The following is a 15,687-nucleotide window of genomic DNA, read 5'->3' on the forward strand; positions in this document are numbered from 1 at the left end:
GCAAAGGATAGAAAGGTAACCAATTATCCTGAAGTCCAGACATCCATATTTTAAAAACAAGAAGGTCACCACCCCCAGGTTAAGAAGTCCTGGCTTTCAGGAATGGGACAGTTGGGCAATGAGTGTCTAGCGTGTCAGTGTGATCGGGGATGACGAGGGTGAGGCCATGCTTGCGTCTGGTGGCGGGGAGCTTGTCCCCCTCCCTTGCAACTCAATCACCAAATATGTCCATGCATTTCAGCCACTCCTCCGGCCTGCCCAACGGCTGCCCCTGGAAGGATTGGTCTCTAGGCCAGGCCTGGAACTAGCCCTGACTATTTTTAGGAATGACTTGTCAACTCAGCTGCTGCTGTTATCACACTGGGGTGTGGGACCTGGGGCTGGGGGAGGGAGGAGAGGGAGCTGGTTGGTCTTTGCCACTTTCTGCCTCCTGCTTTCCCTGCTGTCGGTAGGATCCCTTAGCTGCTAATAGAGGCGAACGTCCCAGTGTGTCCTGTCCCGTTACCTGAATCCCAGTGTGCCGCTTCCTAAAGAAGGTACCTTAGTTCTTTCTTTGGGGAAGGGAGTGTGTAGGGGGCACCTTTCACTTCCAAATGGTATATGGGGGGTCCCATATGCTGGATTCCTGACTCAAGTGGAGAAATGGAGGCCTATTTTTAGATTCTCCTTTTTTGTTTCGGTCGCCTTAACGCTGTGACTTGTGGGGGAGAATGCCGGAGTAGGAAACGGTAGGGAACACTCATTTGGGTCCATTTCTGAACAAGTAGGTTTCTCCCTATTTGGCTATTTTCTTAACTTTTTATATTTTTTCTCCTTTTTAGAGATAATAGGTTAATTAGATCACAAGGTTCTAGGACTCTGCTCTATGAATTCTCTAACTTCCCCTGTTCTTACTTTCAAGGCCCAATCTGTGATTTAGCCTTACCAAGTTCCAATTCACCAGTCCCGTGTGTGTGTGTGTGTGTGTGTGTAGTGTGTAGTGGTGGTGGTGGGGGAGACTCTCCTAATTATTTTCTGTGATTAACCTAAGCCAAGTTAGACACCAGCACCAAGTGGGTTTCTCAACATGTTCTTTTGTCCCTAAGGCTCCCTGATGGGCTTTCAAAGTCCCAATCAGCTATTACTTTGAATGGAGACTCTAAATGGTTTGCCAGTAAGTGTCTCTGGACTTATTGAAGGTCCAGAGAAGAAAAAATTCTTAGGTATCAGGGGAGCCTGGACAGACTTTGACATGGAAATCCCCCCAGACACAGTCTCCTGGCTGCTTTTCTAGGCTAGAGTCTAGAAGGAGAATCACCTAGAAGGAGCCATAGTTGCCAAAGTTAGCTTCTGTGCACATTGGGACTGGAGAAGTTGGGGCTTACAACTTGGGATTGTGCATCGACCCTGGAAGGTGATTTGGGGGTACCTTTCTCTGCAAAGTGGTTCAGAAGGCCTCTGACCCCATCTGATGCACCCTTGAATGGGGCAGGAGGCAATTACTGCTGCCCAGTTAAATACTGGGAAGAGACAAGGCTATATGTGTGTGATTTTTTTCCCCTTACTTTCCCAAACAATTCATTTGAGGATTATATAATGGGCCTAGTAAATCACAGAAAAACCTCTCTCTACCATTCAGGGAGAGGTATGAATATGTATTGTGTGTACAGTGTGTGCATCTATGTTATATATTTATATACATATTTATATTGTGTTTTTGTGGTATGTATAGGGGTATACATGTTTGTAGGGGCCTAGGGAAGCTGAACTTTGTATATGGAACTCGCCCTGTGCTGTCAGACACAGCTGATATGGTGGCTTTCTGTCTTTCATATTTCTTTTTTTATTATAAGGTTTGTCTTATGGGATAGGGAAGGGGTAATGGGGGTAGAGGGGGGGAAAAACTCAATAATATACATACTTCTGAACAAAATTAGCAATAACAAAGACAGGGCAGCCTTGGGGCTCAGCAAGAGGCAGATACTGGGTGCCATTTCAGGGTTCTGGGCCCTTGAGTTAGAGAACAAGACTGAAAGGAAATATAATGCTGCAGCAACCTAAGATGCCCACAGTGACTTCTTGAAGATGGGGGCAGCTCAGTTTTGAGGTGTTTAGGTCTTCATTTGCAAATGAAATAATATTTGTAAAATGCTTAGCATCCCTTATCCCCTCACCTAGAATGCTCTTTATTCTCTCTCTGCTACTTAAAATCTCGTTCTGCTCAGGGACCATTTCCTACAGGAGACCTATCCTAAGACTCCAGTTGCTAGGACTCTAACTCCTCCCCCCAGTGATTTTGATTCTCATTTTCTATTCCCTTTGTTTCAGATACTTTTGCATTATTTATATATCCATCGATTTGAATATATACATGCCTGTATATACATTCAATTAATGTCTGTGGTCAGATTTGAACTCAGGTCTCCCCAACTCCATTTGATACAAATGTGTCTGTGCACACCCACCCACACATGTAAATACATAGGACTGTGCACATTATGCATGTGTTTATGGAGGTATATATTTATATGTGTGTGCACATATAAACATACATACACATATTCCTGTTCTTATTAAGACCTGAGTCCACACACATGTGTTTGTCCACACACATAAAACAGGAGCATGTGAACACAAAGATGCACTCCTGTATATTCATACACACCCAAACATGCCTGGACACATGAAGACTGACTTCACACAGATGTTTATAAATACATATAGACAATAAACTATGCGTATATGTAGAATATAAACCATGCACACACACACACACACACACACACACACACATATATGAATGAATAGCTAGCTAGCTGGATGGACAGATAGATGGATGGATAGACTCAGATTCACCCACACAATTATATATAGATGGATTTCTATATACACACAATATCTATCTTTATCTATATCTAGCTACCTACCTATCTTTGTCTTTATCTACCTACCTATCCATCCATCAATCCATCCATCCATCCATCCATCCATCCATCCATACACCCATACATACATACATACATACATACATACATACATACATCTGTCCATCTGTCTGTTCATCCATCTGTCAATCTGTTCATCCATCAATCCATCTGTTCATCCATCTATGCATTTATCTGTCTATCTATCTATCTATCTGTCTGCCTGTCTGTCTGCCTGCCTTTCTATCTGTATATCTGTCTGTCTGTCTACCTGCCTGACTGTCCACCTGCCTATCTGTCCACCTTCCCATCTGCCTGCCTGCCTGTCTGCCTGCCTGCCTATCTATGTCTGTCTGTCTGCCTGCCTGTCTGCCTGCCTGTCTGTCTACCTGCCTGTCTGCTTGTCTGTTTGTCTGTCTGCCTGCCTGCCTGTCTGTCTGCCTGCCTGTCTATCTGTCTGCCTGCCTGTCTGTCTGTCTGCCTGTCTATCTGTCTGTCTCCCTGCCTGCCTGCCTGTTTGTCTGCCTGCCTGCCTATCTGTCTCTGTCTGTCTACTGTCTGTCTGTCTATCTATCCATCTATCTACATGACTGGATTTATGAAGCCACATAAACAATATACATCCAAGTTTACAACGCACCATCATTCATATATGTATAATATAATAATAGCCATATATATGTATATACACATGTATAGACACACCTGAATTCACAAACACATACACGGTATGTATGTGGCAATTCATATACATATATCCTGCACTCAAAAAGATCTTCTAACTTGGCCTCAGTCATTTACTGGATGTATGATCCTGGACAAGTCATTTAACCTCGATCTACTTCAGATTCCTCTTCTATAAAGTGAGAATAATAATAGCCTCTACCTCTCATTTGATGTTCTAAATATCAAATGCGATATTTGTAAAGTGCTTGCCAACCCAAATGTACTATAGTAGTGAAACTATTTTGTTGTTATCATTTTAAGGATGGTGTTCCCTTTTTTGTTGCTGTTTTTATCTCTTCTGCTAGGGACCTAGGGGATGTTTCACAATATTTGGATGTCTGACAGGGGTGGACCTTACCTTTGTCTCTACCACCCTGGGAATGGCCATTCACTTCCTTTTTGTAGAGCATTTTGTGCAAAGACTCCACAAGTTTCCTCAATAGTCCTCCCTCCTATTTCTCATCCTGAGTTTTAATGAATTCTTCCTTATGATATAATGGAACCCTAAACAACAAATCAGGGTCCTAGGGTCCTAGATTCTAGTCCAGGCTCCCTGTCATTGGATCCCTTCAGCCACCTGAGTGAACTGGCTACTCTGAATCATCCCTGCTCTGATTTAAATCTTTTCCCTCTGGTTTGGTCTTCTAAGACCACACAGAATATTCCCCATTGCTCACCGCATCCATTTTTTAAAGCTTGATGACCCAAACTGGTTATGATATTCCCTTTTAGAGTCTGACTAATGCAAAACAGACTTTACGAGACACACTCTAGTCCAGGAAACTCATCTGTGGCATTTCAGATTGAGTCCAGAGGGACTAGAAACTTAAGAGAGCTGTCCTTGGGCTACCAGCAGAGATACTTTGGCTAGGGTTCCATGAAACAATCTCTCCATTCAATCCCCCAATCAGTCAATTCTTCAAAACAAGCACCTTGTTATTTGGAATGGATAGACAAAAACAAAGTAAAATGAAATCTGATGGACTGAACCATGGTGCTGACATGGTGAGCTTGCGTCACTCCATGGTTATTTGGATGATTTCATGAGGCTCCCCTTTCAACTTCCACCATGCACTCAAAAGGCTCAGTATAGCTGGTGTTTGTTTTATTTTTTTAGTTGGAAATGAATTTCTTTTCATTATTTGAAGTATTTGGGGGAGAATTTTCTGTCCTTTCTTGAGATCAACGGACTATTGCCAAAACCAGATTTGGGAACCAAAGACTTCTAGAACTGGAAAGGACCTTGTCTCATCAAACATTTCTCATTTCACAGAAGAGGGAACTGAAACCTCTGGAGTATAATGGAATAGACTGCCCTAAGTGGAAATCTCTTGTTGCTAGAGCTATGAGTGACCACTGGTTGAACTGAATATGGTTTTGAGACAGGGTAGGGCATCATCAAAGAGTTAATGAGATTCAGTGAGGCATCTTATCAGTCCCACTGCCTTAGCCAGACCTTCTCCAGAATATTGATTTTTATTCTGGATATCATATTTTTAAGAAGGACATCGATCGGTGGGAGAAAGTCTCATGATTTTGCTATCTAATGATCAATAGAAAAAAAGGATGGTTTAATCTGGAGAATTAAAAATTTATATGTATGACAGTAATGATGGTCATGATAATTTACCATCTGCCTGACCCTGGACAAGTCATTTAAATTCTGTGGGTCTCAGTTTTCTCATCTGTAAAATGAAATGGCTGAATTTAGATGGCCTCTGTGGTCCTTTCCAGACTCAAATCTATTAATCTGATTCTATGACTGTTTGAAAGACTATGGTATGGAAAGGGAATTGATTCTTCTACTTGGTATGAGGAGGCCAAACCAAGAGCAATGCAGGAGGCTACAGAGAAGTGAACTTAGGCTTGAGATTGGGACAAACTTCCTAACAAGAAGAGTTGTGCCCAAATGGATTGGGTTGCCTTATGAGGTGGTAAATTCTCCATCCCTGGAAGTCTTTAAGTGGCTGTTAGGGACATTGTAGAGGGGGCAGAAGCTCAGGTCTGGGTTGGATAAGATGGCACTTGGAATCCCTTCTTACCCAGAGATCCTGTGTTGGTCTCTTCTAGTTCTGAGGTACCTGGAATGGATGATCATGACACTAGATTGGTCTAGGGATGGAGGCAGGCCCAGGGCCTAGGTCTTCTGGTTCCTTGCCTAGAATTCTAATTTAATTGTAAACTCCAGATTCGATCTCTCCTAGTGTGAATTCAGATTTCCTGAGAGAGGACTTCTTTCTTCTCTTGAAAGTTGGCAGGATGGAGGAAAGGTCCAGTTCTCCTTTGAATAGAGGCAACCCAAGGGAACCTCATTATCTCATCAGCTGCCCTCAGTTTCAGAGCTGGCTTTGGCATCTTGTAAGCAGAGTGGAGAGCTTTTACACACACATCCATAAGCATGAGGCTGAATGAGCCCCAAGATCCATCAAACTGAAATCCACCCCCTTCACCTCCCACAGAGGCTGACTCACTAGACATCTCTTTTGTGATTTTTTTTCTTCACTCTAATTCACATTGTGTTGTTGTCTGACATTTCATTATGTGAAGGAAAAGTCTCAGGCTGTGTAGGAGAAAACCCTCTGGAAACTAGCAAGGTGGGATTAACCCATCATGGGTCGATTGGCCCTCCCAGATCTACAGGGATGACAAAGTGGAAGGTTTCTGGGGTCGGTCCTTCTGCATTATGGAGGTGGGGGTGGATTCTGAGCACCTGGGTTTGATGCTCGACTCTGCCTCCTACAGCCTGGGGAACCTTGGGACCAGGGGCTTAACCTTTCTGGGTCTCTGCTTCCTTATCAATAAAATGCAGAACCTGAGCTAATTGGCCTCGAAGAGCTCTTGGAGCCCTTCATCTCTGATCCTATGTTCCCCTCTGATCCTGTGTTTCTGACAACATCCTTCATTTAATATTTTATTTAGAGAAGCTCATGCATGGACTCTATCTCTCTCTGTCTCTCTGTCTCTCGGTCTCTGTATCTGTCTGTCTGTCTGTCTGTCTGTCTCTCTCTCTCTCTCTCTCTCTCTCTCTCTCTCCCTGTCTCTGTGTCTGTCTGTCTCTGTCCCCCTCTCCTTTCTCCTTCTCTCCTTCCTTCCCTCTATGTGTTTCTCTCTCTATGACTCTTTCTTTCTATTCCTTCTTTCTCTCTCTTCAACCTCTTTCTCTGTCCCTCTCTTTTTCTTTCTTACTCCTCTGTCTTCTCCTCTCCTGTCCTCCCCTTCCCTCCTCTGTCTTTTCCTCTCCTCCCCTGTCTTCCCCGTCCACTCTTCCTCTCTATTCCCCCTTCTCTCCCCTCTCCTCTTTTTTTCCAAATCTTGCCTTTCCCTCCCTTCCCTTTTCCCTTCTCCTTTCCTCTTTTGTCTCCTCTCCTCTCCTCCCCTCCCCCCTTCCCTCCCCCTCTCCTCCCCCCTCTCCCCTCCCCTCCCCCTCTCCTCCCCTCCCCTCCTCTCCCCTCCCCCTCCCTCCCCTTCCCTCTCCCTCTCCTCTCCTCCCCCCCTCCCCTCCCCTCTCCCTCCCCTCCCCTCCCCTCTCCCCTCCCCTCTCCCTCCCCTCCCCTCCCCTCCCCTACCCTCCCCTCCCCTCTCCCCTCCCCTCTCCCCTCCCTTCCTCTCCCCTCTCCTCCCCTCTCCTCCCCTCCCCTCCCCCTCTCCTCCCCTGTCCTCCCCTCCTCTCCTCCCCATAGAAAACCTATGAGGGACTTGCAGGCAGGCTCTGGCACGGCTGTCTTCTGGGTCATAACAAGAGTACTGAAGTTGGAGTCAAAGGACCTGATCTCGCAACCTGATTCAACCACTTACTCCCTGTGTAACTTTGGGCAAATTGCTGGACTCGTCTAGGCCTCAGTTTCCTTAGGGAACTGAACTAGGTGAAGCCCATGAGCCCTTTCCACTCTGACTATGCAATGCTACAATTAATTCCAGTTTTTCCTTTGGCACCAGAGTGGGAGCACGAGTTCCAATTCAATGGAACAAGAGTCGGTTTGTTCTGGGGGTGAAGGAGGATCAGATTTTTCAACTCAAAAAGCACATTCATGCTCATTGTATCTATTGCACTGAAATATTCTCAACAAGCAAGCATTTATTCATTTACTCATTCATTCATTCATCAAGGCAATGTGGTTAAGTGACTTGCTCAAGGTCACATAGCTAAATAATTATTAAGTGCCTGAGACTGAATTTGAACTCAGGTTCTCCTGACTCCAGGACCAGTGCTTTTTCCACTGCCCCACCTAGCTGTACCCCAAGCAAGCATTTCTTAAGAGCCAACTGTCTGCATTAGTCAATAAGCCAAGGGTACCATGAATACAATGACTCAAATAAAAGTTGTGACTGCAAGGAGCTTACATTCTAATGGGGGGGAACCATGTACAAATATAAATGAAAATATGCAAAAGATAAAATCAGGGTGGGGGGCGTACCAGGAGCTAGGGAGATCAGGACAGACTTGAGCTGAACTTTGAAGGAAACTGAGGGAAACAAAGAGAATATGTTCAGGAACGGGCGACAGCTGGTGTACAGGCCTGGAGGTTGCGGATGAACAACAGCTGATCTGCCAATCTGGCTGGAAGCAGAGAAGATGAAGGGAAGTGATCTATAATCAACCAGGAGAGAGGCTGGGCCCAAACTGCAAAGGAGGTCGAATGCCAACCAAAGGAGCTTGCATCTCATCCCAGAAGAGACAATAGGGAGCCAGAGGAGGTATTAGAGTGAGGGAGTGACATGGGACTGGATCCTCAGACAATCCCAGCAGAGTTTTGGAGAGATACTTAATGCTAAGCTGCTTATGCTGGAATCTAGATAGACCCACCTCAGTTGATGTGCAAGTCTTTGATGTGGATGTTTTCTAAAGGGCCCTCCCTGGACCTGATTTAATTACTGCTCTGATACCTGGTCCTGCCTTCAGCCTTGTCCTCACATCTTGGATGTCTGTGACAAATTCAGGGTTAGTCCTCTGTTTAGTTCAGGTCTAAGAGCGCTAGCCTGGGTGTCTGTCTATATTGCTGGCTATAGGAGGGCATTGGAAGGAGGAAAAGGGAGGTCAGAGACAGTAGGGAGGCCTGAGGAGTCCAGCCTCCCTCAAACTTCTTGTCTTCTTGAGGCTTTGAATGCTGCTTCTAGCAAGGAAGGGCAGGACCTTAAGGCTTTGGAGCCAGGACTTCTCCCAGCTTCAGGCAAGTTCTGGCCAAGGTAGATGGGAGGAGGGGGTCGGGGTTGCTGTGATCTGTCAGAATCTATTCATAAACTATGTGTGTCTCCCCAGTCATATCACGGGCTTGATTCCGGCCATGAGTCATCTAGGTGGATTCTGCTTTATCCCAAGGGGATGCACTGGAAGGTGGGAAGGATTCCTTTCCTCCCTTCTTCTCCCCTTTCCCCATCTCCCCACCTCCGTAGACACAAGGCAGGACCTGGAGAACCCAGACTTCCCAGACTGCAGCCAGAAATATCACTTTACACAGGGACTTTTCTTCAAAGGGAACCCCTGCAAAGCTTGGATAGACTGGACCTGAGATGCCGCCTAGTGGCCCTTCCGAAAATTCGAAGCAAACATCTTCCCTTCCTCTGTGGGACAAATCAATTAATGAACCAGTCTGTATTTATTAAGTCCCCACTGTGTGGCAATGGACTAAGGGTTGGGGATTAAAAAATAAACAAAAGGGAAATAATCTTTGCCTTCTAGGAACTTAACCTTCTTGGGTAGCAAGCAAGGTAATTTGGGGGAGGTGGGGCACTGACAGTGAAAAGAAAATGAAGGGAAAGGGAATAAAGACTTGTTAAGTGCCTACTGTATGCCAGCATTGCAAATATTATCTCATTTAACATTCACAACAACCCTGGGGGATAGGGGATATTTTTATGCCCATTTTACAGAGGAGAAAACTGAGAAGGCAAGTGATTTATCCAGGGTCATATATCTAGTATCTGAGGTCACATTTGAACTCAGACCTTCCTGATTCCTGGTCTGTCACTGTATCCACGATATCACTTACCTGCCCCAAGACGTAACTAGCACCTAGGAGACAGTATATAAATGCTGGCTATTATTGCTTGAGAAGGTACGATGACTCTCTGCTGCCGTTAAAATAAAATTCAAATTCCTAACCTGGCATCAATACTCCTTAAACTCTGGTTCCCACCGATCTTCCTAGAGGTTTTCACATCATTCCTCCCCACCCATTGTTTTTGTTCCAGTCACATTAGACAATTAACCATTACCTGAACTCCATTTGCTATCTATAGCCTCATTGATCATCTCCTGCCTCCATGCATTCCCACAAACTGTGCCCCCTGCCTAGCAAGTCATCACCTCTTGGAATCTGTATCTTCCTCAGCCTTCAGTTCAGGTGTTCCCTTCTCTGTGAACCTTCCCTCCACTTCATCCCTCTCATTACTCTGACATTCTCCATCCTCAAATTACCTTGTCCTGCTTTCTCTACCCCTCCCACATTAAGGGTAAGCTCCTCATGGATGGTTTATGATTTTGTTTCTCTTCTTGGGGCCTCACACAAGTCCGGTCTTGTGCCCTCAAGAGCTTTCTTTGGAGGAGGCTAGGCAGGAACTAGAAGCAATGAGGTAGAGATAAAGAAAATGATATGTGTGTGTGTGTGTGCGTGTGCGCACACATACATGTGGGTTTCTACAGTGCAAGACTTTCTAGGTTGGGCTACTGATACTTTTTGAAAAGTTGTCACCTGGATGTATTTTTTTAAATCTTCCTGAGTCATAAAGTCGCTGAGCTAGAGGGGCCCTGAGACCAATCTGTTTTCATCTCTTACCCGTTGGAAAATTGCACTGTACCTGGAACCACCTTGGTTTTTCATAGACCGACTTTGACTTTTCTAGTAGGGAAAGCCACACATAAAGACTAGCCAGGTTGGGGGTGATAATGGGGTAGTCTGACATCTTTCGGGTCTTATTATTCCAAAGTCTTCTCCTTTTTCCCATTTCCCATGCCTTATTACCTTTTCCTCTTCAAATGGAAGCTCTGGAGGCCAAAGTTTACCTTTGGTTTTCTATCTGAACCCTTAAGATTTAGCATGGGGCTTTTAATTAATGTTTTTCCTATGTAAAAGGTTTGAAAGACATAATTTTGGGGTAATTTAGCCTTTTTATTAATGAAGGCAGCAGGCGAAAAGGATGGCTCTCTTAGACCAAAGACCCAATGATGGTGGAGTCATAATTTATATGCCCTTTGAAAAGGGGGTGTTTCTGAGGGCTGGAAATCAACTTGCATTGGTGAATATGATGGGAGGTATGGGCTCTATTAAAATGAGGATCTTAGGGTAGGACTTAGGGCAATCAAATCTTGGTCAAAAAGACATCAATTTCCCCATCATCTGTCTTGATAATAGGAAGAATCAACCTTTCTCCAAATTTGTCTGAGCAAACCCATTGAGTGGCGTACACCCATTATCCCAAACTTAGGGGTTTTTTTGATACGGTCTGATAAGATGTTGGACTAGGTAAGTCTCTAAGAGACTTCCCACACTGGTTGGTTTCTGGATGAGGGACTAGAAAAGGGGAAAAGTGAATACAATGATTAGTTATTAAATATAAGAGAAAAATATTTATTTCTTACATATCTATTATCTATCCACCTCCTTCCTCCCTTCCTCCCTCCCTCCCTCCCTCCCTTCCTTCCTTCCTTCCTTCCTTCCTTCCTTCCTTCCTTCCTTCCTTCCTTCCTTCCTTCCTTCTTCCCTACCTTCCATCTCTCTCTCTCTCTCTCTCTCTCTCTCTCTCTCTCTCTCTGTCTCTCTGTCTCTCTGTCTCTCTGTCTCTCTGTCTCTCTCTTTTTCCCCCATCCATTCTTCCTTTCATCTCTTTAGATCTGTAGGCTTGGTAGGGGACATCAGTAGAGCAGGGTGAAGTGGGAGTGGGTTCTACTTACTTTTTTTTTGTATGGAATTGTAAATTTTATTGTTATTTAGTTGGAAGAAAACTTCAAGACAATTGCAGCCCATTATTTCCACTTGAAAAACTCCTATTTATCCACTTGATATTGTGCTGCCAATGTAGTTAATTTCCAGATCTAATGGTTCTAGTTTCACTAGGCAGAATATTGTAGAGATTTACGACTCCATTTATTCTTCAGTGTACCTACATAACTAAGGTTTCATATATGGTTTTAGAATCAGCAGCAGTTTGTCAAGCTGGTATTTGAACAGTATTAAAATTGACTTTTTAAATATTTCCAAAATGTTTATTTCGAAGAACTAAAGGTTCTCAGTGATTTGGTCTCCCCATCAAACTGATTACAGTAAAAAAAGTCTTAGAAAAATATGAATAACCAAATTATCAAAAAGAAATATGTTAATAAGGCCTTTAAAAAAGACTATAAGGCCTCATTCCTCTCGGTTAAGGAAAGAATTGTGGTTTGTGAAAGCAGTTTGTTCACCATGAGTGAACTTCAGAGTCTGCCTACTCATTAATGATATCTCTTTTCTCTCCCTTTTTCATTGTGGTCTCAATGTATGTCTAGTCCCAGGGACAGTCTGATCGATGTCTCATCTGTGTCCATAAAGCCTCATTCTGTATTGTCTCGTGTGGAGTTCCATCTCATCTCATCTCATCTCACCTCATCTCATCTGCTCATTCACCATGGCCATTTCATCACGCCTCGCCCTGTGGGAGCAAAAGGAAAGTCTCACCCTACTTGGTGGTCACTGCCTCCGGGGCAGACTCTGCTCTTGGACCGCTCCAGCCAATATTGCTGCTCCTGGCCTGGAGTCCTTTTGTCTTCGCTCCTCTGTGTGCAGGGACACACATTATCACCTTTGAAAAGACGCGTCCCAAAGATTAGGAAAATGGGGTTTCCCCTTTGGCCTTCTCACTGCTGCCTTACTGTTTCCCTTTGATTCTCTGAGGGGGGGAGGCCAGAGAATCCAGACTGTGGGTTCCCCTCTGACTGCCTTCCTCTGTCCTTTCTTCACTTATTCTTATTGCCTGTAAAAGTTGGGCAGGGGAAGGGAATGAGAGATGTGTCCAAAAAAGGGTTGATGACACTAATAATAGTAACTGAGAGGGGCAGTGTGGTATGGAGTTGGCCTTGGAATCTCATAGTTTTGGGTTTCAGACCTGTCTCTGACACAGACTGTATGCTCCAGGATAAATCACTTACCTTATCTCAGCCTCAGTTGTGTTTACAGATGAGGAAACTGAGGCTTAGAGATAGGAAGTGAATTACCCAAGGTCACCCAGTTCAGAATCAGAAAGAAGATTTGCCCCCAGATCTCCCTAATTCCTACCAATGCTCTCATTACCATCTATTACAGGCTACCTAGATGAAGCATTCATGGGGGGTGAGGGACAATCGTGGGATGGCACATTAAAATGAAAATAAGCTAATGAGAATGATGGGGTTTTAGTTGCCATGGTCTTGATTTCAGTTATTCCTGCCTCATCAACTTGAATTTTAGGGAGCCTTCCATGCCCCTAATGTATGGTCTCTCTACACTGTAGAGTCTACACTACGGCATTTTGGTTGTTGGGCTATGGACTGACCACAGTTCTCTAGGGCCTGGGTGTCCAACCTTTTAGCTCTTCTGAGCTATGTCATCCCCCAAAAGCTTGCCAAAAGCTGCCTATAGAATTTAATATTTATTTATGATTACAATGTAACCCATTTACCAGTGAAAATAATAATATAATGGAATAATGCCGCAGGAATAGACTTTGGGGGGTCTCATAAGACCTGTGGGTCATGGAGAGACAAGTACTGACTCTGGAGCCAAAGGACCTGTGTTCAAATCCTGCCCCAGATTGGGGTCCAATTAATCTGCCAGGTGCTATGTGTGTAAGCTTTGGAGAGACATCTCTCTGGTCCTTGATTATCTCACCTGTAAAGCAAAGGATTTGCGATTTTTTCCTAGTTCTAATATTCTATGTTCTATTAGATAAGAACTGCAAGGATCCTGCAGACAAGATTGCTGGAACCCAGTGCCTAGATCCACATTTTGTTGCTATACTGCTTTCCAGTCTGCAAAGAGCTATGCCATCCATTGTTCTATGTGGTGCTCCCAGGGAGGGGTTGGGTACCAAGCTAATGTTTAATTGAGCTCTTCAAGCTGTCTGAAGGTTTTCCATTCCACCAACTTAAGTGAGGTGATAACATGAAGAAAGGTAAATGTGGAAAAGAAATTATTTTTTTTTTTTAGTTTTTGCAAGGCAAATGGGGTTAAGTGACTTGCCCAAGGCCACACAGCTAGGTCATTATGAAGTGTCTGAGGCTGAATCTGAACTCAGGTCCTCCTGACTCCAGGGCCGGTGCTCTATCCATTGCACCACCTAGCTGCCCCTGGAAAAGGAATACTTGATCTTTTTGCCTATGGGAAAGTATTTAGCCTTCGGTTATCTGTTTTCCTCTTTGGGAAAGGAGGGAGTTGGAGTAGATGGCCTCTAAATTCTCTTTTGACTCTCAATCCATGGTCCTCACAGCAACCCTAGGAGATGGATTCTATTATTATTTAAATCAAATAATTATTTAATAATCAGTTCATTATAATTATAAAATCATACTTTTAAAAAACCACTAAATAATCAGCTAATACTCATTGCACAAATTATTTAATAAGTGTTCGATATTCATAACAGACATTCAAATGATCTAATGGATGTATTATATTTGATAATATTTATTCAAATCACTTAATAAATATTTATTATAAGAACTTAAAGATGTAATAAATAATCCATATTTATGATAGCATTTTACTATTCTGATAAATATTGATAACACATATGTGAATCACTCAGAAAATATTTCTAATAAATATTCAAATTATTTGATGAATATTTATACTAAATGATTAATATTCCATAAATATTGATAATAAGCATTTAAATTCTTTGATAAATATGCCTAATAAATGCTTGAGTTATTTAGAAAATATTTATCTAAATATTTAAATTATTTAATAAATACTATTCTATTATCATTTAATAAGATTGGAGTGGGGATAGGACGTATCCCTAGTTTACAGAGAAGGCCACTGACACTTAGGTCATGATTTGTCCAAGCTCACATGTTCCCCCCCCTCCCAAAGGTGGGGATTCAAACCAATGTTTTCCTCTAAATCCAATGCTAGTTCCCTTACAAGCTTACTAAAGAAGTGAGAAGGATGAAGGGCATCCATCAATTTGACCAACTTAGCCAGTGAGTTCCATTATTGTGCATCATGCTTGAAGACACTCCCACCCTGCCTAACAGCTGCTCTGCTCCCTGTTCTGTGATAACTTTTCCTCCATGACCTTGTTCATGTATTTCCACCTCCTGGGCCTTTACCCTGGCTCCACGGTGGACTTTACTCTTTGGGGGATGGCTTCTAGTTTTGTCACCCAGTGAAATCTTGCCTCTCTTTTCTTTCTATTATCCAGATCAGGGAAGAAGACAAAAGCCCTCCACCCTCCTCACCACCTCCCCTTTTCTCCGTAATTCCGGGGGGCTTCATCAGGCAACTGGTTCGGGAAACCGAACAGGAGTCCAAGAAAGCGAAACGGAAAAAAGAAACATTGGCCAATACCCAAGAACAGACAGTAAGTCATCTACCCAGAAAAACAAGCTACATTTCTCTTTAAAACCGATTTTATTAATACTTTTAAAAAATCATGGTTATTGGTCTATATTTACTCAGGGAACCTACCTTTGTTACCAAGGAAAAAAAAGTTCATCACACCTGACCGTCTAAATGAACTTGTCTGGCTGAGTGTGTGACATTTTTCATCTGTTCCCATCCCCCCACCTCTCTACCAAGGCGTTGTTGTTTTCGGTCTTGTCCTACACTTTGTGACCACATTTGGGGTTTTCTTGGAGTAGTTTGCCATGTCCTTCTTCAGCTCATTTTACAGATGAGGAAACTGAGGCAACCAGGGGCCAGTGACTTGCCCAAGGTCACACAACTACTATGTGTCTGAGTCTGTATTTGAACCCAGGAAGAGGAGTCTTCCCGACTAAGGCGAAGAGAAGTCTATTTCATCATCCATAACTTATATTTCAGTAACAATTTACTCATCTGCAAAATGGGACAAATAATAGGAGTAGTGCCTATCTTTAAGACTTAGG

General features: G+C 43.5%; 1 protein-coding gene across 1 annotated transcript in view; it reads left to right on the top strand.

Annotated features, from left to right (window-relative positions):
* The first annotated feature begins 397 nt into the window (after positions 1-397).
* The window catches only part of MYO18B (myosin XVIIIB), a 362,548-nt gene continuing 347,258 nt past the window's right edge, over positions 398-15,687 (top strand). The window contains 3 exon segments of the mRNA XM_074206167.1: positions 398-536; positions 12,109-12,264; positions 15,001-15,161. Coding sequence (XP_074062268.1) covers positions 12,228-12,264; positions 15,001-15,161 — 198 coding nt within the window. The 5' untranslated portion in view covers positions 398-536; positions 12,109-12,227.

This window comes from Macrotis lagotis, chromosome X, assembly GCF_037893015.1.
Source record: "Macrotis lagotis isolate mMagLag1 chromosome X, bilby.v1.9.chrom.fasta, whole genome shotgun sequence".
NCBI lineage: Eukaryota > Metazoa > Chordata > Mammalia > Peramelemorphia > Peramelidae > Macrotis > Macrotis lagotis.